This window comes from Magallana gigas, chromosome 10 (assembly GCF_963853765.1).
Source record: "Magallana gigas chromosome 10, xbMagGiga1.1, whole genome shotgun sequence".
NCBI classification, from domain to species: domain Eukaryota; kingdom Metazoa; phylum Mollusca; class Bivalvia; order Ostreida; family Ostreidae; genus Magallana; species Magallana gigas.
In genome coordinates, this window is record NC_088862.1 from 19,940,191 (window position 1) to 19,964,306 (window position 24,116).

At 32.7% G+C, this 24,116-nt stretch overlaps 1 protein-coding gene across 1 annotated transcript; it reads right to left on the minus strand.

Moving 5' to 3' along the window:
- Positions 1-4,834: 4,834 nt before the first annotated feature.
- LOC105343880 (uncharacterized) lies at positions 4,835-22,274 on the minus strand. Its single transcript, XM_066073338.1, has 8 exons — positions 22,147-22,274; positions 21,718-21,792; positions 19,355-19,455; positions 18,543-18,698; positions 10,328-10,404; positions 10,118-10,183; positions 6,283-8,478; positions 4,835-5,815 (listed from the first exon to the last, which is right to left on the minus strand). Exons 2-7 carry the CDS (start codon positions 21,760-21,762, stop codon positions 8,330-8,332), a joined length of 594 nt encoding a protein of 197 aa, XP_065929410.1. The 5' UTR covers positions 21,763-21,792; positions 22,147-22,274; the 3' UTR covers positions 4,835-5,815; positions 6,283-8,329.
- Positions 22,275-24,116: the final 1,842 nt, after the last annotated feature.

Consider the following 24,116-nt stretch of genomic DNA (forward strand, 5'->3'; position numbering starts at 1 on the left):
AGCTTTCCTAGCTGATTAGTTTCTGAGAAGAAGATTTTTAAAAATTTACTCTAAATATTTATATGTAAAACTTCGACCCGTCCCCCAATTGTGGCCCCACCCTAATACTGGGGATCATGAATTTAACAACTTTTAATCTACAATAACTGAGGATGCTTCCACACAAGTTTCACCTTTCCTGACCAAATGCTTTTTGAGAAGAAGATTTTTGAAAAATTCTCACTTTTTACATAATAATTTCAAATTATTTCCCCTTGAAAAAGGGCCTGGCCTATAATTTTCACAACTTTGAATCCCCTTTGCCTAAGGATGATTTGTGCCAAGTTTAGTTGAAAATCGCCCCAGTGGTTCTTGAGAAGATGTTGAAAATGTAAAAAGTTTACGAACAGACAGACAGACGGACGACAGACAAAATGTGATCAGAAAAGCTCACTTGAGCTTTGAGCAATCATATCACATATATATTTATAATACCTCAGCTTATTTTTTACTATATGAGAGTAATTCGATATAGTTCGCTGATTCCTTTAAAATCTTGGTAAACAGACTGATTCCCGCAAAAAAGTGCGTCAGTTTGATGAATTGATACACACCTATATGGGACACCTAGTAATATCTGTTAACCAAAGGAAAAATTCCGAAATATTTCGAATAAAATCATGACTATTCATAACCATATGATTTAATTCTAGTTGCAACGTTCTTTTTGATTAGCTATACTTATTCATCCTTATTGTATAAAATAACTTGCTTATCTCATTATACGATGAACGTACAATTTAATTTAATTTACTTATTTTGACGTAATAACTTGTTGGATACACGAAGAATTACTATTAATTTGGTCTTTTTCTGATTGATTGTTTGTATCGGTATAATAAAACAGTTAAAGTATACCATTGAGGAAGTCAGCAAGATTCCAGTTCCCTTCACGCAAGCCTATTTCCCTTGGCTTCGCCTCGGGAAATAGACTTGCTCTCGCGGAACTGGAATCTTGCTGAATCTCTCAACGACATACTTTAACTAAATAATATTAACCCCACATTTTGATATGTCGTAAAAATAATTATTTACATTTGCCTTATTCAACCCATTCTACAGATACCCAAATACATATGTACATTATCCTTACAAGAAACAAACTGCCACAAGTGTAAAGAAATACACGTATGTTACTAGATGATGCCCTATTTTCATGGATTTAAAATGAAAAACAATGAGAAGCACTGTAGTATGACTTCTCGTATAACAACTCGTGCTTGTGCATACAGATACGTGTAATAATTCTCTCGCAGTCATATGGCCAATGTAGTGTCGGCCCAAATATACTAGAGTAGTGTAACACATGCATATGCAATCTAAAAGACGTGAAAAAATAACGGGTAAAAAATTGGAATGCCATTAAAAAAACAAGAGGCCCATGGGGCCACATCGCTCACCTGAGCAACAATGGGCGTTCAAAAGATATTGTGCCATATGGTATCTCAGTAGAATAACAAAAAATAAATATTGTAAAGTAATCGAATTTTACACTTATTTTTGCATACACGTAATCTTTGACATTGTACCCTCATGAAATACTATTTTTTTCCAGAATAAGATAATCCTATGCAAGATATAAAACTAAGCATTTGGTAGGGGTACACTGTTAAGTTGTTAACTTCCAATTCCCTATATTTTCGTTCTGCCCCCCCCCCCCCACTTTGTAAAGCGATCAAAATATATGAAAACATATAGGTACATTTTTTTCATCAACTACTTACTAGTTATTGTATCAAAAAAAATATATATATAATAGTTATTGTTTTTTATTTAAAAAATCCTACATGTATAGATGTGAAGAAAAAAATTGCACCTCAATGAGATTGTGCTCAATTCCTCAAATTAAAAACATTCAAAAATTTTATTTGTCTTTTCCATTATAATTAAATGACTGTTATTTACTTCGCGTACAAACCAGGATAATTTTCCGCTGTAATTTCTTAGGAATAGCGATAATTACTTTATCCCCGCAACAGAAATGTGTCAGAACTATGGAAACTGTTTTAAAGATGTTGTTTTTATTTACTCGTGTCTGAAAAACTATCAAAATTGATGTAGATTTCACTTTATTTATTGTATAAAGAGGGGGTCCCAGAGCGTAGGTATATACAGAATATCATTCTTTTATTCTGTTTGTACAAGTATTTAACATACTCTAATTCATATAGAATTTCTAATGTTCAACCAAAATTTCAGCGTCAATCGTAGAATTATAAGCAAGATACAGAGCTCACAGTTCGCCTGAGTCATATTTTGTTCACATGAGTTTATTACATTCAGCTTAAGATTTTTAACTTGGTATTTCCTATTCAGCATTTAAAATGGAAAAAAAGAATGGCCTAAGATTTTCAATTCTTTTATCCACTCAAGACCAGTTCATTGGTATTTGAGGTTCAAAATCAGTTTATACAAATGTACACAAACACAGTCAAGGATCACATGTACATTAGGGGTAATAATGACGAAAAAAGGTTAAGTTTACAATACAATAAGTTGTTAAAGTTGGTTTCTGGAAGAACAGACTTCTTTTCTTTCTTAATAAATATTGACAATTTTTTTACTTTTTTAATCTTTAGTTTTTAAGATCTGTGTACAAACATAGAATTGTGAGCAAATCCCTGTATCTTGCTTATAATTCGAAGCTTAACACTCAAATATGGTTAGTAAATAGAAATTGTAAACAATTAAACACAAGAAACATGCACTATAACAAATAAAGACACAATTTATTTTTTGGAAATGAATCATATATATACATGTATATACCTACATATTTCCGTCAGCGATATCAAACTCTATTTAAACTGAATAAACTCGAGAAAATGCCGAGCATCTCAACAAAACCTATTGCATTAATCTACCATTACGCAAAAGATAATGCCGAATTACCGATAGAAAGAATTGTATTTCAGTACTTTTTTGATACATCACATTTTGCTTAATTTGCGCAGGTAAACAGTTTACTGTTTGATTTACCGAAGTCTCTTTGATTTGATACGTAAAAATCACGAAATACAGACGATAGTTCCTAGGTTACAAAGCATAAATAATGAAAACGAAACGAAAATCAGAACAAGCTAACACCAACGTCATGTGTGAAAACTGTCAACGCATTGAAATATTTAGCCTCAATTTACTTCACAAAATCGGCACCAATATATTTTGCATGTTTCAAAAATTTCCCTTCATACGCGAACTGTTGCACAAGAAGCAAATTCATCATAGTCAGATAGACCCTTTTTCGTATAATGTCATGGCTGCTTTAAACAAAGAACCTCGTTTTAGAAGTATGGAATAGGAGTCTTGGTAAAATGGGTATGCAAACCCAGGCCGTGGCAAAATAAAAGCCGGGGCAGATCGGCAATCGTCAATTCCAAATACGCATTATTTTGCAGCAATATTTACAGCAAATACAAATATACTGGTCCATCAAATATCCTGAAATTTTAATGAGATTGGCAGATTAATAACTGCCAATCTTTTGTTTTGCCCAGGCCAAGTCTTGCCTACCCATTTTACCGGATGCCGAACCCGAAGCTATTAAACTGATTGAAACACGCCTTTCCTTTATTATTATTTTCGTAATAACTCAGATTTGAAACAGAATTAGCCCTTAATTTTTGCAATTTATATTTTCCTTCCCATAAGGATAATTTATGCTAAACAACGTTGAATTGGACTCAGTAGTTCTTCAGAAGAAGATTTTTAAATATGCACCCCCCTTTTTTCTACAGTTTCAAGGTTTTCTCCGCTTTGAATACAGATCGGACATTTATTTCTGCAATTTATATTCGCCCTCCCATAAGGATGCTTTGTGTCAAATTTGGCTGAAATTGGATAAGCGGTTTTAGAGAAGAAGTTCAAAATGTAAAACGTTTACAGACGGACGGACGACGGACAAAAGGTGATCAGAAAAGCTCACTTGAGCTTTCAGCTCAGGTGAGCTAAAAACTCAATTAACCATTTTCTTTTAACTGCTTTAATGAAAGTTTCAGCACTTCGTATTTAGTGTATTGTAATGGGAAAGGGGGGGGGGGCGAACCTTGGACGCTTGTTCAGCCTAACATTCTCCCGAGGCTCTGGTGCATCACTTTGCAGTCAGACCGTTTGGTGCGGGGATTTCAAGCATCTTAATGTTTTAAACCAATTATAAAATTCCAAGCTTTGGGAATGGGAAGCATAAAATTTGTTGAACCTTGATAGGACTGCGTGCCGTGAACAACAGTGTCTGGGGCGTTAAGTGACTCTTGGATGGTCTTGGGATTTGGAGACCCCTACACCAAATTGTCTTGTTTTTAGAAGTCAGAAAGAAGTTGCAGATTTATCAAAGATTGCATTAATTTTATCCAGTTATGCCATTTGCAGACGACCAAAAAAAAACCCAATTACGGTAGCAACGGGTCTAATATGACTGATTAACTATTACGTTAATACTTTTTACAAGACAATACGCAGTAAAATACTGTAGATTGGCAAATAATCACGATGGTTTTAATTTCACAATATTCGCGATTTATCGTTTTTTCGCAAAAATAAACCCATCGTAAATATTAACACAAGGTTTTTTTTAAAACGTTTTATTGCTTATACTTTGATCAACTGGTTTTCTTGGAGCATGAAATAAAAACCATCGCGATTGGTACTTTTTGAGAATTCCTTAAATTTTAACACCGTGGAACTAAAACGACTTACAGCATGTAATGCATTATATCATACATGTATTTGTCATCGTAAAACTAGCTATCCCCTCTATGAATTTTCAAATAGTCATGTACAACTGCAGTAACTAAAATAAGTTTTTGAAACAATATAATTGTTTTCAAATTTATTCTTTATAAAAAGCATTTTGCATAAAATAATGATTAAATACAAGATAACAAGCGACTAGAGATGGAAAATCAACAATAAATCATGTTTTTATAAAGTTATTATGTAAATCAATGATAAAATAAATATACAAAAGCACTTTCTGTTTTATGTATTTCTACAATACATGCAAGCTTAATAAATATTGATTAAATGAAATCAATTACAAGATAATTGGCACGCGATTATAGTATTAATAATAAAATGACGTCAGATTAGAAAACAGAGGTCCATGGGCCACATTGCTCATCTGAGCGACAATAGACATAATAAAATCAGCTTTATGGAGTCATATACAAACATCTAGACAACAATAGATGGGGACTTTCTCAAAGGACCCCGCTTAAATAATGGACAATAAGATGGACAGCATTTCCGAGAATTTTGCTTTACAATTGACCTTGACTTATAATAGTAACTTTTCCAGGTGGCATAAAACTCTTTTTTTCAACCACAGCAAGATTAAGCAAATGAAAAATAATCTGTGGTCTAAAACTGATTATAAAAGAGATCTGCTATAATCTTCACATCGATATGTTTCAAATTATAAAGTCACTTCACACCATTAACCCAAAAGCTCTGTAAATGTGAAGTAGGAACCAAACACGGAGAGAATATATATGCTCTAACAAAAATGTTGGCGTTGTCCTATATGACCTTGACACTTTAAAATCTTCAAACATCATTCACAATCATGCATATTCTTAGATTCTATGCACTCTGAAAGTGAAGTATGAGCCAGATTGGACCAAAGGGAGAAAAGAAATGCTCTGGAAAAGGAACAAGGATTGTTCATTTAACTCTGCTTTGACATTTACGGTTGACCATGAAACTTGGTTCAAGGTCACTGCACACCCTTAACTCAAAAGCTGTGTTTTGTGTGAAGTATGACCCAAATAGAGCTATACTCTGTCCCAAGATATTTTGAATTCACATTTGGCTTAATTGCTTGATATTTATAAATACCTCAGGATTCAAACGATGTTCATTCAAAAGTATGAAAAATTTCCAAGATTTCTCAGTCGAAACGCCCCTGTTAGCTTATCCGGTTTCAATACAATGCTTTAAAATGTGATGTCTACGGAGATTTTGTATTGCAGCAAGCCCGGATGATAACGTTGAAAAACTGCGCGATGTATCCCGAGTGTATTCCGAATGGAGAAAAGATGTAAACATTCCTCATTATAAATCTCCGTAAGGAATCTGTTTTCGTTCCTGTGAATTTTTCCGAGTGAAAGATGATAATGTGTAAATGAAATTATCTTGGAAAATATCCCTTTCAACTATTTCAACTGCACTTCTTTCACAGGTATGTGTATTTTTAATAAAAATCGTCCAAATGTGCTGCATAAATATCTTGGGACAGACTATAACAAGAAAGTATATATGCTCTGAAAAAATAATTTGCGTGAGCCAATATGACCTTGACCTTTGACCTACAAACTTCATTCAAGATCACTGCACACGCATTGACCACAGGCACTCTGTGATGGAAGTTTGAGCCAGATTGAACAAAGGGGAGAGAAGATATGCTCAAGACAATGGTTTTTCATATACATATAATTCTGCTATGACCTTCAGATTCAACTTAGAAACATGGTTCAAGGTCACTGCATACCCTTTACCCCAAAGCACTCTGTAGGTGAAGTCTGGGCCAGATTGGGCCAATGGGAAAGAAGATATGCTCTGGACAAGAGATCTTGGGTGGACAGACAAACAGAAGGATGGATGGACCGATGGATGGACAGACAGTCTGAACTCCATAGGGCACCCACAGAGCAAGGCCCAAATAATAGATTTTTTATATAAAAAAATCCCCTGCATATTCTTATTTTTATCGTTGAGCCCCTTTGTAACAGGGTGATTTTAAAGTCGTATCACATTAGAGCATTGCAGTTTTTGAGCAATGTGTACACCAGGTCATGTGATCCTCACATCAGTGCTAGCTTGATGATGCAACCTCTAAAAATAGAATGTTTTTTGAGAAGATCTTAAACAAATGTTTATATAGGAATTATAAACCTACATTAAACTTTGAACCCCTAGTGAGGCCCAAGAATTGTCTGGGGGCCAGAGTCTAAACAATTTTAAAGAATCAACCATACGTTAAAATACTTACATATAAGTAAAACCATTTGCAATAATATTTAAGGTTTTTGGGAATAACTGAAATGATTTCCTTTCTAAAATAAGACCCCTACCCCCAATGTGGCCCAACCCTACTCCTGAAGATTATACTATGACAAATTTTAATCTACACTATCTGATCTGAATAATACAACTTTTCTAGGCAAATTATGTTTTAGAAGAGGTTTTTTTTAAAATTTTCCTTCATATATTCCTATGTTAAAATTTGACACCCCCTATGTGTGGCCAAACCATACCCATAGGGATCATAATTTAAAAATCTGAGTCTTCCCTACCTGAAGATGCATCCACACAGTTTACAGCTTTTTAGCCCATTCGGTTTCTGAGAAGATGTTTTTAAAGATTTTTCTCTATATATTCTGATATAAAAATTTGACCACCCCATTGTGGCCCCACCCTATCCCTGGGGATCATGATGAATCTACCATAAGCAATATGCTTTCATGTAAGGTTCAGCTTTTCTGGCTGATATATTTCTAAGAAGAAGATATTTAAAGATTTTTCTCTATATAAACATGTACCTAGTAAAAAATTTGACTCCCCATTGTGATTTGTGGCCCCACCCTACCCCCTACCCCCAGGGATCATGATTTGAACAATCTTGATTTTACCCTACCTGAGGATGCTTCCATATGGTTAACAGCATTCCTTGTGGATTGGTTTCTGAGAAGATTTTTAAAACTTTTCTCTATATATTTTTATGAAAAAAGTCTGACTCCCCCATTGGGGCCCCATTCTACCAACTGGGATCATGATTTGAACAAATTTGAATCTACCCTACAAGAGGATTCTTCCACAAAAGTTTAAGCTTTCTTGGCCAAATTGTTATTGAGAAGAATTATTGAACATTTTTGAGAAATTTTGAATAATTCCTAATCATCTCCCCCTGAAAAGAGCTTAATACTTAATTTTCACAACTTCAAATTCCCTTTGCCTAAGGGTGCTTTAGCCAAGTTTGGTTGAAATTGGCCTAGTCGCGATAAATAAATTGGTTCTACAGAAGATGTTGAAAATGTGAAAAGTTTATGGACAGATGGACGGACAGACGGACGACAGACAAAATGTGATCAGAATAGCTCACTTGAGCTTTCAGCTCAGGTGAGCTAAAAAAAATAGCTTTTATATAAAAATATGTCTGTAGCTCAAAGAAGTATGAAAAAATAAAAGAATAATAAAACTAAAACACTAACAAACAAGTTTTAACAAATACATTCTCCCTAGATCTGTTTCTCTGACTCTGTCTCTCTTTCTCTCTGTCTGTTACTGTTTTTCTTTATTTATTTATTTCCTGAAGTGGTGCCTTTATGGGTCCTTCCTTAATAAAGTTGACTTTAATACTTTGGCCATTTCCATCATCTTGCATTTTTTTACCATAAAGGTCACCATGAGCAACCTTCTTAATTTTGAAGAGATGTTGAATTGCTGTCAAAATTAAAAATCATCAATTACATTTAAAAACAAGAGGGTCATGGGTCACATCACTCACCTGAAAAACAATAGGCATGATAAAATCAGCTTCATGAAGTCATAATACAAAATATCAGAACAATGTGGTATAATACATGTAGATCCTATACAAAAAAATCTGTGTCCCCCTGGATATTCTTGTATTTATAATCAAGTCCCTTTTCTAACAGGATGATTTTATAGTCATTTCACATTCAGCATTGCAGTTCTCAAAAAGGCCCTTAACAATTGTTAAATACAGGATATATACCTAAATCAAACTCTGAACCCCTTGTGAGGCCCCATAATCGTCCAGGGGCCAAAGTTTAAACAATTTAAAAGAATCAGCAATATATAAAATGCTTGCATATAAGTAAAAGCTTACATAATTACATTTCACTAAAGTTACAGCTTTTCTAGGCAAATGTTTTTTTAGAAAAAGATTTAAAGATATTTTTCTCTATATTCCTATGTAAAAATAAGCCCCCCCCCCCCCCCCCCCAGGGGAATCATGATTTGAATGAACTTCAAATCTCACTACCTGACAATGCTTCCAAACAAGTTTCAGCTTTCCTGCCCAAATGGCTCTTGGGAAGAAGATTTTTAAAATTTACCCTATATATTCCTATGTGGCCCCATTCTACCCCCAAGGGTCATGATTTTCACTACGTTGAATCTACACTAGCTAAAAATGCTTCCACACAAGTTTCAGCTTTCCTGGCTGATTGCTTTCTCAGAAGAAGATTTTTAAAGATTTACTCTATATATTCATATGTAAAAAGTGGACCCCCCATTGTGGCCCCAACCTACCCCGAGGGTCATGATTTGAATCTTCACTACCCGAGGATGCTTCCACACAAGTTTCAGCTTTCCTGGCTGATTGCTTTCTGAGAAGAAGATTTTTGAAAATTTCTCGAGAATTTTCAATAATTCCCAACTTTCTCCCTTTGCAAAAGGGCATGGTCCTTAATTTTCACAACTTAGAATCCCCTTGGCCTAAGGATGCTTTGTGCCAAGTTTAGTTGAAATTGGCCCACTGGTTCTGGAGAAGATGTTGAAGGAGAGGAGAGGAACACGTAAGTTGTAAGAACTTGTTTCCAATCCTCTTGTGTAATTACACAATAAAATCTGTTGAAAATGTGAAAAGTTTACAGACAGACGGACAGACAGACGGACGGCAGTAAAATGTGATCAGAATAGCTCACTTGAGCTTTCAGCTAAGGAGAGCTAAAAATCACATACATAAAAATCAAAATAAATAAGAGAATTAGGTCAATTCCCAACTTCAGATTGCTTTTAGTAAAAAAAAAAACTCTATCAAAAAGCAACTTTAAATTCACAAATTTTGATTGGAGCTTATAAATTGACATAAAATTGTTTTTATAGAATAAAAACATCGCAAAGGGTGAAGTTTATTGCAGTAAGCTATCTTTTCCAGAGGAGGTATTTTATCCCATTGAGCAAACAGCTCTGACCCCCTATTTACATTTATTTTCATTATAGACATTCCAAAGTGAGTATTCTCATTGTATTCTGTTTATGTGTATCATCAACACAGGGTCATTTACATATTACATTCTTGGAGAAAAACAAAAGATAAACATGAAATCAGTACCTCTGTTGATACAGTTTTCTAACTCTTCTTTCTGTAAGCAATTTGCTGAATGCATTCCTTCTAGTTCTAGATTAAAAGATTACAGAGTTTGGATACATCATAAAACATTATGTTAAACATTTCTGAGGATTTTTTTTATAACTATTGACTAAAATATATTTCATGTTAAATTTAATTGATTTTAAATTTTAAATAACAGTTATCTAGTACCTTGAATTTTTGTTACAAAATCTGGGTTGTCCTTCTTGCAACAATGATGAGCATAAGCTTTTATATAATCCAAGTGTCTGTGAAAAAAACAAAACACAATTTTTCACTACATGTCTATGTGTGATTTTGTTTATGATTGTCAAAAAACAACATGCTTCGATGTCCACCAGTAGACACACTGTTTCATTATGTAACCCTTCCCCCTTTTCAAAAAGGATACCAAAAATTAGATATTATTCGATTTTAAAATTTTATATTTACATTTGCAAATATATTTCCTTATATGAACCTATAGAATAGCGAAAACGTTCAATTCTGTATGTACTTTTTCATGACGTCACAATGATCATAGCACGCGCTTATAGCTTGTTGCTAGGATTATTGTAAACATAAAATCTCGGTAATTTTAACTGTTCTGAACAATTTGTCTTTTTCAAACATAAATATAAGTAATATACAGTAATGTTAAAAAGTTCACCGGGATATGAAGTTGGTTGGTACGTGATCAAATCTATTGAGAAGCCCTACGGGCTTCACAGGAATTTATCATGTGACCAACCAATTTCATATCCCGATGAACTTTTTAAATTGCTGTTTATTTCTTGAAAAACATTGGCCATATTTGATATGTATGTTATCATTACATAGCTTTTAATATAGAAGAAAACAAAAAGTATGATTAAAGTAGATAAGATTGAGAAGGACAAATAGAAGTGTTGTAAATGGCCTTTTCATTTGTATAAAAAAGATAAGTGTTGTGGCTGATGAAATTGAGAAATCATTAACAATAAGGAATAGCAGTGCTTGTATAGCCGTGGTTATATTTCTTGACCAAACATGACAAAGTAACAGCTTAAACAGAGTCAAACTGCTTAGTTACAGGTTCATCTTGAGGTGTTCGTAAGTACTATAGTACTTCTGTACTTGTTTTGTTAATTAACACAGTTAACAAAAATGAAAGACAGAACACAGAGGAGAAACAACATCTATAAGCTTGCAGGTGCACGATCTCCTGCAGAGAGGGAACCCATTGTCTTTTTTCCTTAACTTAATTTAATTTTTTACATCAAACACATTTTATGCCAATCTTACAAAACAAACAGAATTCCAGCCTTAGTATGACACGCCCACACAAGTTAGACGTACTTTAGTATGCCATTCAAAAAAAATGTTAAACAATATTTCCAAGTGTCTCTGATGTGTAAAATGAGTCATGCATTGTCATGATACAGATCCAATAATAGTTGATGCTTAAATCCAATCTATTTGAAATCCCTCTGAAAGCATATGCACACAAGCATTAGCAGTTGAACATTTATGTCTTTGTATTAATTGAACACTTGTTGATGTATCTGCACACCGCTGCTTAAAATTTAGTTCATCTGCATTCTAGAAGAAATAGAATATTAATTTCATACAGTTTTTTCTTAACTAAAGCTTGCATTTAGATTCTTTTAAACGTATTTATTGCTCCTTGTATTAAAGTCCACATGATTGCACGTTCCTTAGGATTTCAGTTGTGAAGTTCAAGGTCAAAAAGAAATTTTTTCAATCAATATTGTCTTTAAAATAGATCAAATGTTAAAAGCTTTAATTTCTTTATTTCAAAACTTTTCACTTTTATGATATCATCAGCTTGGCATCTAAACAATCAGGATGAGCTTGGCAAACAAACATTACAGATGATACAAGAAAAAAATTTCATTGACTATAACACGTAAAGATCTCAATTCAAACTTAAATTAATGCAAAAGATAATTGCATAATATTTTGATATAAATAAATTTAACAATAACTCAAATATAGATTTAAAAAAAAATACTTTACTGTAACAAAATATAAAGAACACAAAAGCTATAATATTTCTAACAATCTCATTAAATTTTGTGTCAAGCTATGAAAATATAAAAGCAAGACTTACGAATCTGTGAGGGGACCAGTTTTACTGATTTTACATGGATATTTAAAGTTCCTCGTGTTTAATAAGGAATTTACAGAGCCTTTGTCCTATGAATCTGAAGTTTCAATTTATACAAGGCTATTAATGATGTTATGTTCTTTTTTGCACTCTCAAACAAGATTTAAAGATTCAGAAAAGTACACATACATGTACATGTACCACTTCAAGGGTTATTGCTATTGTTAAGTATTTCATCATGTTTTGCCAACTTCACAATCTTTTTATTGTATATCTACAGAGAATCCCTTATTTAAAATGGCCATGAGACATGAAATGTAATTACAACAGGCAAGATAATATTCCCATTGTGTAGGCATTTCTCATTCTGGGTTCTCAATGGCTTATGATGTTTGTGTTGATATTGCCTAAATTCTGATTCATTTCAATTTTCAGACTTGTTCAGATCACTTGACCTCAATGTTTGTTTATGAAGCAGAGTTATTTTTTCTTTCTTTGATCAAACACAAAGTCAAGGTCAGACTTTTCACAATGGATCACAAAACCTGACAAATGCCAGAACAAGATGGAGTAACTAGTTTAAAATAATCAGGGATAATCCTTAGAAACAAGTCAAGTGGAAATGTCTGCAACTTAATTGATCGTAAAAATGCGGGAAACCTGCATATTAATATTTAAATCTAAATTCTTACTAATCCTTCTAACTTGCTTTAGAACTTTGACTGAGTGGTGAACAGATCACCAGTGTCTAGATGATTCCCTGTAAATTAACACTCTTGGTAACCGGGTCCTCTGCTCCCAGCAGGTCCTTTGTACATGCATGCTTCTGTGGCTTGCCAGACATGTCATCAATTGTAGGCTGTGTCCTCCTCCCATGGGTGTCTCCCTACGGTCATCATTGCATCATATCATAAATCAGCTCCCCTTGTAATGTGGCAATGCTAATCATAGCTGATGCTTGGGAAAATCTTATTCCCTCCAAAGAAGCATTTCATGTATTTGTTAACCTATTGCTATGTCACCGCCATAAATTACTTAATAATCTCTCCAGGGTTTTAAAAGCAGGCTATGTAACATCCTTGGTTCCTTGACAAAATTTATATAACAATTGTGAATTAAAACATTTTAACCAATTTATATTATCTGTCAATCAAAGAAGCAAATGTTACAATGAATAATCATTTATGAACAATTAATCTTAAATCAAGATTTGAGTAAATTTAAGCTAATATCATTTTCTTCAAGGTCACAGAATTACATATTGTTATAACATAAATCTTTTTTACATTATAGATTTGCAGTACCTCATTATGAGAAAAAATATGTCAAATCTTATCCAATTAAGTTGACTTAAGAATGGGCAATCATGCAGCTTTTAAGATAAAAATTAGGAAAAAACTAAGCAAGAAATATCCCAGATTATTTTTGAGAAACAAAATATCATGGAAATTAAGCTTGTAGATAAAAGAGCTTATTGAAAGAGGTCTGAGTATTTCATCAGTTGGCTGATTTAATGTGCTGCTTCTCCTATTTTTATGTCTGTTTTGTATTAATATATTTAATTTTATTACAGTAATATCTGCTCGAGGCTCTTCAAGTGTTCTTTTCTAGCTAGGCAAAGAGCACTTTGGTATGTAGAATTCCTGATAAATGTTTTCACATTCAATTTATTTTTTTTTTTGGGGGGGGGGGGGGGGGGTGTTATTGAATCAGAATCACGTTGCTGATATTTGTGTTGGGAGAGAGACAGTCTTCTTACCTAAATTCCTGTACAGTGTGTGAAACTCAGCCCTGAACAATGTTTCCTTTTTTCTATCTATGTATGATGTTCTGTTTCATACTATTCTAATATTAAATTATTTCCTCAAAAACTAATTTCAGATCTAATGCCTTGATTTCATTCAACTTAACATTCCCAAATTCCCTAAAAATAAAATTAAAACAAAGGATCTATTGCGAATAAAAATTGAATTGACCTATAGGGGAGATGGATTTCCAGTAAAAAATCAATTTTGAAAATCAAAGTTTTTTGGTTATTTTCTATTGTACATGTTTCTAAATTTTTCGAATTTGCATTTTGAACGTATCATATTGCTCTTGCAATTTTATAACTAATCATCAAAGTTTGCGAAAACAGCATTTTGTCAGTAAAATGGTATATTTCTGCATGATTTTTTGTATAGTTATCCTTTGGGACCAGTCATCCCCCTAAAAAATTTAATACATTTTGATAGGTTTTGTTGAAAAGAATGAGTTAAGATAAAAAAAATTGTAGGGGCACCCAGGCCCTGGAATCAGATTTTGCAAAAAACCTACAAAAATTTCGGAAACTGATTTCTATCATAGTCGTCTTTATTTACAGTGAAGAGTGCAAGTTCTGGATAGCTCAGTAGGTTAAACCGCTACCTATGTAACTCATAATGTTTTTTGTGCCCTGGTTCGATTCCATCTGTGGGCATACATTTTCTTTTTTAAAATTAACAGCATTTATAAACACCTTTCTTTATAAGGCAGAATTGTACTTTTTGTATATATTTAATATTGATCTTCTTCTTTAAATGCACATTTGCTCTTTGAGATATCGATGGAAATAGTATATACTTAACTTGTAAAAGCAATCAACCGGATCTATACCAACAGGTGCCACGTAAAAAATCATACCGAACAAATACTATTGCATCTGCTTTTCCAGAAAATACAATTGTGAGAGAAGTACTGAAAAGTGATACAGTTCATTCTTTGCAAAGAATGTGTGCATTGGTGACATTTTATGCCAAAAATGCAGGAGGAAGGTTTATAGATTACAAAAAAATGGGGGTGGGTTAGTTAAAGTTTGAAATCTGTCCTCTTTTCATCCCAGGCATCAGGTAAGTCCCTTTATACAAAGGATGCAGCTGTTAATACAGAAAAGAGTTCAGTTGTATGTATGGTGAATGATGATAATAGTTTTCGAACGCCTGGTAAAAATCCTTCTACATCTACAAACATCATTCTTCCTGTTATTTCTGTTGAAAAAACTAAGGCGACGTGCATTATTTGTAGCAAAAAGTCAAAGGATTTGCGACCTTTGAAACTGCGTCATGCAAGACTTTCGATAATTGCTAATACATCCCATATCAAATGTTCTTAGGATCTTGACACCCTGTGACTTCTACTGTTTATGACAGTACATGTATGTCATTGCCTTCCCAGCACTTGGACTGCACCCAAGCTATCAGAAAAATAAATAAGGAGAGGGGAAAGTTGTGAGAGTTTGGATGTTTGGATAAAGAGAAAATTTGTGAGAGTTTTAGATGTTTGAATAAATCAGCAAACAGCATGAGTCTGAATGGTGTTGACATGATAAAGAGCACAATGCTACCATTGCCAAAACACAGTTAGAATTAAAGGATCTTAACTTGTACCATATTTCACTTCAAAACTGTGACATTTTATTTTGCCAGGACATCAATCCAATTATGATTACTTTAAAGTAAATTGAATTTCTGGCAACTCAAATGCTGTACAGATGGACAGCCATGCCCATTCTGCTCCAAAGAGTCTCATGCAGTGACTTTGACATTTAGGTTATTTTCTGATTATAGAGTTCTTCAATCTGCCACACACAGGTATCTCCCAGACTCCGTAACACTGCATTTTCATGACAAGTTTCATTAATCCCTTCCACATGCAATCAATTTTTATCTCATCCTTTGAAATTTACTCCGTATGCATTTGTCATCTTGCGTAGGAGAGAATAACACTGTTTGTTAAATGATAAATAAGTTCAATATTTTTCATCATCTTGGCATTGATTTTGTACATTCAACATTACAAAATTATTGAAGTTCCTCTTTAGATTTCAATGTAAGTGAATTTATGTTCCATGGAATCTTGTGATTATTATGTTAAGTCAGCTAAATGATATTCTTTTTATTATACAAATAGAATTTACTGAAGGACTTTGAAAACTGAACAGATAGCAAAGAGATTGTGTTTCCATGTTCACTCAAAAGGCATCACAGAGGATTTTCACACACTTATACACAAGATGATAGACCCTATTCCCTTTGTGAATCCAATTACACAGACCAGAGAAGTTGGTGAGATGCAGTGAAATTCTTCAAATGAAGTCTCAATCACCAACACTGCATGCATTAATTTCTTGTGATGCAAAATGTTGCTGGAAAACACCATCAGTACTTACTGACTTGCTGCATGTAGTGGCTGCTCTAGCTACTGTGTATTTTGAGCAATATTTTAGCTACTACCAGCAATAAAGAGTATTTATAACGAATGTTTCATAAATCAATTTGAAAAAAAAAGTCTTAGGGTCTGCATAGTTCTTTACATTAGCTTTTGTAAGGAAATCGCTTAAAAATTACACTTCGACATAAAAAATAAAGTTATTTACAGTGCAAAATTTACCATACAATAATAAAAAAAAATCTTAAGGAAGTAGTCTTTTCTTTTTTTTTTTGCCTTGTCAAACGTAAACTTGATTAATTGATAATTAAATCAAGATGAAAGGAAATTAAAATAGTATATTTTTCTTTCTTTTTTACTATCATACAATTTGGCATAGAAATAGTAATCATTTTTTATAACCTAACAAGGACTATATATTTGGCGTAAAATTGGCGTAGGAAAATATCACGTTTGGCAGTCAGAATTGCTGTAGATAAATGAGTCTGTTTTAGCATTTTTAAAACAATTACATTAATGTTGGATTTTTTAACTACTGTGAACTAATTATATGATAATTGGGTTTCTGAATAGGTTTTTAAAATATGATTTGCCTGTCAAATTACATTTTTATAGGCTTTGTAAAGTGAAAAAATCACCAAAATCAGTTTTCCTCTCTTATTAAATGGTCAATATATTAGCTTTTCTGTCAATTTATATCTATATATTAAGTCTTCATAATACTTTAAAATCAGAAATATTTTAATATTGGAAGCATAAAACAATAATCAAAATCAAAATTTATGAAAATTAGAGGAAATGCGGGCTAAGCAATATCAATTTTAGTTTCAATGTTTATTCCAATTTAGTAGTATAAGCTGATAGACATTCTGATACTCTATCATTTCAGTGAAGAATAGAATCTTCATATCTTAAACAGATGTCTACATAACTGCAAAGAACTACATTCATTTTTATCATCCTTCAAGTTGAGGAAAAAGGCAGTGACCTTGACCTGACCATTATGCAAAAACAGGGAGATCAAATTTGAATTAACTGATAGAATCATTTGTTTATATGATCTGTTTGACTGTGTCAAAATTTCATGAATTTCTTAATATAAGAAGTATGTTTGATAACGAGAAGACTCCTTCCTTAAACTTCCAATATTGATTGCTTTAATTAAAATTATAGATGCATTAATTTTCAGATGATGAATGTATAAAAATTTTATACATTCTGCAAATAGGAGATATTTTACATTTATTTAGATTCACCCTCTTGAGTAAAATAGAGCAGTCAGATGCATTCACAATAAACCAACATACACATTTTATATCCCGATGCACATGTCTCATCAGAAAGATGCAATCAGAAATCTATTTGTTCAATTAATAAAGAAGCAAGGGAGAAGCACTTCCTGGAAATTCTAATTAATTGAGGAAGGTCTGGTAATTAATATCCAGCCATCAAATATGCCCTTTATGAACAATTCATGAGATGGTGATTTTATTCTTGACATTAATTGAGAATGTGACCATAAGCAAATCATTTTTGTTTTACCATTTAATTAATTCAGCATTATCAGCCAGTACCAGACATTTGCAAATTGTCTTTTGAGATGTTTATGGCTATATGTACACAGTCTCCTGTGAATAGTTTTTAAGTGTTGATTGGGGCCATCTAAAATGTAGATGCTCAGATAATAATTTCATTACATAAATTTACAAATGTAGGATAGAGAATACATGTATTTTTAATTTTAAAAATATTTGCTTTAAATTAGCAGTGTAGTAAAAGTGTCATAACCAGAGTTCCCAATATCTCGGGCTGGTGGATTTGTGCAGGATTCACAAGCCAGAGGCTCAAGACATCAAATGCTATACGGCTATTTGTTATTGTTTCATACTGCACTATATTCTTTTAAAACAAGTGACTGCTTCATTATTCTGATCCAGACTACCAATACAAAGAATCCTCTACCATTTTGATTGTGCATGATGTTATATTCATTTCCTTATAACACACATTAGCTCAGTGTAGCATATGTTGTATACAGTATAAGCTTTCATACATTGCTATTTGACAAATACATTAGATAAAAATAGCTAACAATGCTGCTGTAGAACTCACCGCTGCTCTTGACCTTCATCAGAGACCAGACCCCTGAGATTGTTCGACAACTGGGTCAGTTGTTGGCTGAAGTAGGTGAACTGCTCCCAGTCCCTAGAGCTTACAATGGGCTTTATTGAGGTATTCTCCTTGTCTTTCAAATGCAAGTACTGAAACCTGTTCCATGTTAAAATGTATGTAATAAATTGAGTAGACTTTTAAACAGTACAAAACTTTGAATTTTCAGCATGAGTCATGAATACACTTGGAACTAAATAATTGTTTAGTATATTGTAAAGTCTGAAACAACTTTTATTAATTCACCTACATACATGTAGCTATCTACCATTGTAAAAAACTAATGGTCAGTGTTGCATACACGTACTGACCATGCACAAGCTTGCTGATGCTCAGCATCATAAAATCTCATTTTCAATCCACTAGTGAGTGAACAAATCTTCATGATTTTGCAATTTGGTGTTCAAAATAAGGACAATGCTTTATGTTACATTGTAACATTCACTTGTAAGTATGCATTACATTGTAACATTCATCTGATTGGTGAAATTTCCCATCGCAAAGTGAGAAGAACCCAATCATAAAGAGCAAGAGTTATAAACATAAAAATTACTAATTATTATCTAAACCAGGGAATTTGAGTTTGCCATGATCCATAAGAATATGCAAGATTAACCAAAGGTCTCTCCACATCATGTTCATCTTCATGTCACATCTTAGTGTATGAAAAACTGATTTCAATTGTTATCTAAAGTTCAAGGATTTTTAATATTTTTTTTAGCATGTCTGTAATTTTTCCAAATACATGTAAGTACCTCTTCTGTATGGTTGACTGAACAATTTCCACTTGAACTTTAAGCTGAGACAACCTTTCCTCTTTCTGATTGTAATGATTTTTCAATCCCATCACCATTTGCTTTTTAAAAATCAGTTGAATATACATGTACACAGTAGTGTATTAGTAAAAGTATATAAATATAATAAAAATAATATAAATAAAGCAGAAATTTGAATTTTCTATATAAACAGGAGGCACATGCAATATGGGACACATTGCTCCCCTGAACAACAGTTCCTTGTAACATTCTATTTTGTAGCATATGATTATGCTATTTTTATGTTAAACTTTGAATCCCCTCTGGGGCCCCAGTAATAGATCGAGCTTTTATAATTTGGAATCTACACTATATGAGAATGTTTATGAAGTAATCTGACAAACTGAAGCACTAGTTCTCGAGAAGATTTTAAAACATTTTCCATATTATATACTTCTATGTTAAACTTTGAACCCATTTGAGGTCCTGCATAGATGTGATATATACTGGCGTTATACAAAATGTACCGTTTTTTTTTTTTCGACCCTATTCAGGATGTATAGCAGGGAGTCAGGGACACCAAATGAATTCATGGAATATAAAAAATTTGTACAGTATTTTGAATTTCTCTCTAAATGCAACCATTTTCCTCTCATCCTCACTCGTGAGACACTGGAAAACATCACCTGTGTCTGACACATGACCTACCCATTCTTGTGTGGTGCACACTGTATATTGCATATTGCTAGGATATTGATTTTTGATATTTTATGAAAAAAATACCAGCTTTTGAACTTAAGTCATTTTTTTGGCAAAATATTGCATATAGGGTACTCCATTTCACTGGATACGGTAAGTAGTGTTTATCAATTCAGGTTTGAGTCAGACATGGATTATGGATATAGTTCACATAAAAGAAAACCCGGTTTGCTGTCTTATTGACAGCTTTTCACTTGTTCCTTTAATGCATTTCTATGTTAAACTTTGAACCCTGCCTGGGGCCCCAGTTTTTGTCTGGGGGTACCAATTTTTACAATTTAGAATCTTCACTATTTATACAAGCTTTTGTATAAATATTGACATTTCTGATGCGGTGGTTCTTAAGAAGAAGATTTTTAAACACTTTTCCTGCATTTTTCTATGTTAAACTTTGAACCCCGCCTTGGGCCCTAGTTTTGGTCTTGGGATCACGATTTTTACACTTTAGAATCTTCACTATATATATCTAGAATCTTCAGTATATATATCAGATATGTTGTTTACTAAAAGAAATTGTTTCAATGCTAGAAAGCAAAGTCAACAATGAACCTTTATACAATTTAATGAATACCAATGATAGTCTTTGCACAAGCTTACTAGTTTTAATCACCCAATGTTTTGTTCTTTGTAGATTTATAAGCTAATGTTTAGCTTTTTTAAGCTTATGTTTAATGTTTTGTTTTATGTAACTCATGTTCATGACTGTATGCCCGCATGATAGTTGTCAATAAATTAATTGAATATATATATATACCGGTACAAGCTTTTGTGTAAAAATTGGCATTTCTGTTGCGGTGGTTCTTGAGAAGAAGATTTTTAAAGACATACACCCTATACTCACTGTTTTGCAATTTATCTCCCTTTAAAAAAAAAACCGTTTATTTAAAAAATTTTAAACCCCCTTTTAATAAGAATGCTTTGTACCAAGTTTGGTTAAATTTGGCTCAGAGGTTTTTGCCCCGAGGTTTTAAAAAATCAAAAATGTGAAAAGTTTACAGACGAACAGACAGACGGACGCCGCACAACAGTTGATCAGAAAAGGTTGCACTTGAACCTTCGTTTTAGTTGAGCTTAAAATTAACAGCCATTTTCTGATATTAAAATTCAATTCAAAAAACTTTTCCGTATTATTATAAATTCCATTTTCTTATATTATTAAATTGAATTTTTTTTTAAATCAGACATTCAAAACGATCAATTAATATCAAAAAAATCATTTTCTGATTTCAGAATTTTTTTTAAAATGGCAATAAATTCTTCTGAATCACATAAATAACAAATACTAGTGTTAGTTTCTTGATCTCATTCTGTAAGAAATCTCTGAAAAGAAGTGCATGATTGCTTTCAAATCTTATTGTTGAAAAAGTTTTTTATTGAAAAAAATTATATATTAGCGTTATTCATCATTCTGGTCACATCCATGTTTGGGTAGTGGTCATAAGAGATATTTTAAGTATTTGCCAATGACTTGAATGAGGTGTAGAATCATCATTTTGTGACATATAATGTTAATGGTGTACTAACTACATAAATATAACAGACCAGTTCTCAATTTGACATCAAAATCTAATTTTTGATATATAAAATAGTGTAAACATATGTACCTTTTCTGTCAACGGGGAAGCAACTGTCTTTGATATTGTTGCCATTGTTTGTTCCTCATCAACATGAACACAACACTGTAAAAATTATAACTACGTAAAAATTAAAATAAAAACATAAATAATTTTGAACTTTAAAAAAAAAAAATTATGAAAAAGGTGTAATGAGTACCAACACCCACAGGCCTCTTAATTTCTATCAATTAACTGTTAAATGTGTGGGAGGAGAGAAATATATACCCTATCTATCTATAGATACACAGAAAGGGAACATATAATACATTGTATCTCTCTCTTCAGATAGATTTTAAAACGGCTTATTGATAGAAGAAATTCAGAGGCCTGTGCAACACCTCAACACGTGTAAACTTTGAATAAAATTCGTTCGCAAATACAAATCAGAACAGTACTGATATCATCGAACAAACAGACCTGCTGAAAAATAAGACTATATGTTCCTGTGGACAAGGCTCAAAGCTTTATAGCCCCGAGAAAGGGCTGAGCCGTTTTTGTCTCCTACTGTTTACTTTTGTAACGGGGCGCGTTTTTCTAAATCGAAAGTAGATTATAAAAGTGAAAACCTTAGATAACAGACAAAAAGTTCCAGTAAAATTTACACATTTTTAAACATTAAAAAGGCTCCATTAAAAATATCATAGGCTGGGAAGGTTGTGTTGTGTTTTACAAACTAATTTGTTAATTGCAACGATATGAAGGTAGCGACATTGCAGGAAAAATACATAACCCGCGCTAGCGGGTTATGCAAATTTTTCCTGCAATGATCGCTACCTTCATAACCCGCATGAATCATCAAAGAAAGCATTTTATTGTTTATATTAACATCTTTCTTTAACTAATTAATAAACTGATTATGAGAAGTTAATAAAATTCACAAAATTACTGTTAATGTACAAAAGTACGTTAGCTAAAAGAAACAGTCAAATCGTCTCCTGTGAGACTTTGAGTCTGGCATCGTCATGATTATTTCGTGCAGTCCGGGATTTTACTAAGGTCGCTGTAGGTTCAGACCAATCGATAAACAAGGCGTGTCAATTTCAGTCCTGTCACTTTCAGCTGCTGTAGATTTCGACCAATCGATAAAAAGGGCGTGTAGATTTCAGTCTGGCTGTTTCTATAGAGCTATGAAATAACTATAAGTTTCTGTAAGAAATAGAGGAAATTATGCTTGGTAGATGTAAATATATAATGTTGTCTGTATGGTCAGTTTGTGTGAAATTTTCATTAAATTTTCGATACAAAAAGTATGAGAGGACTTAATGTGGAATAACACATCATCACAAAATGGCTGACAGCTGATCGAAATGACATTTCGTTTTATTAAAAGGTTTTTATAGACTGAAACATGTAACTTACCCCATACCTAAGTGGATAAAGTGTCGGACTCGTGATCTGTATATCCCGAGTTCGAATTCCGCAGGGGCTTTTGTTGTTACTTACTGGAATAATTATTTTAGATATTCTTTTTTTTATCCCCAAACTGCAAATTTTTCGTTTATTTGACATTTGTACAGTTAATTTATCATTTTATCTTTCATCATCAAAAAATTTCCTGTTAATTTGATTGACCTTTTCCAGGTGTGCTATTCCACCTTAATGCATTTTAAAAATAAAAAATGAAACAAATAATACCATGAAAATACCTTTAGAAACTTTCCAATTGTTAATGAATATATTAATGCATATGACTTCAGATTTATATAAATTGATATGCAACAGATACGCTGCATCGAAGGAGGTGCCTGCTACCCCCACCCCCCCCTCCAAGCCCCACCTCCCAGTTTTGAACGAACTACTCCCCTTACTTTTAAAGAAAGTGTTACAAATTATAAGGAAACTTAAATTACGCGTCAAACTTTAAGATAAGATATTCCCTAGTAAAACAGAATTAATAAAAAAAAAAGACTACCTTGCCCTTAATTTAAGATGATACATTCTGATATCAATATTCAAGATTGGCACACAATAATTTTTTTTTTACTAGAATTAAAAAATAAAATTACTAACGGACGACGGACAGATCATGGCTCATTGAATGACTCCGATCAACTTTCAAATCCAAAATCATAAGTATATAGGCATGTCAATTTTTATGATATTATTCTGTACATTTATTAATTATAAAACATTTAATTGTTAAAACTTTTTATTTGATATTAATTCTTAGATTTAATATTTAACCAATAGATCATGGACACAGCAAAGACTGACTGCATTCTGCACAACTATCTATAAATTTTGCAATAAGTAACTGCTGCCATCTCATCTAAGGAGAATTCCATAATAACCTGTTATACGGCTTTCTTATATAACAAACAAAATTAAACAGAGTGAATATCTAGATATGCATCTTCCATGCATTTTGGGCATAAAAATACAATATC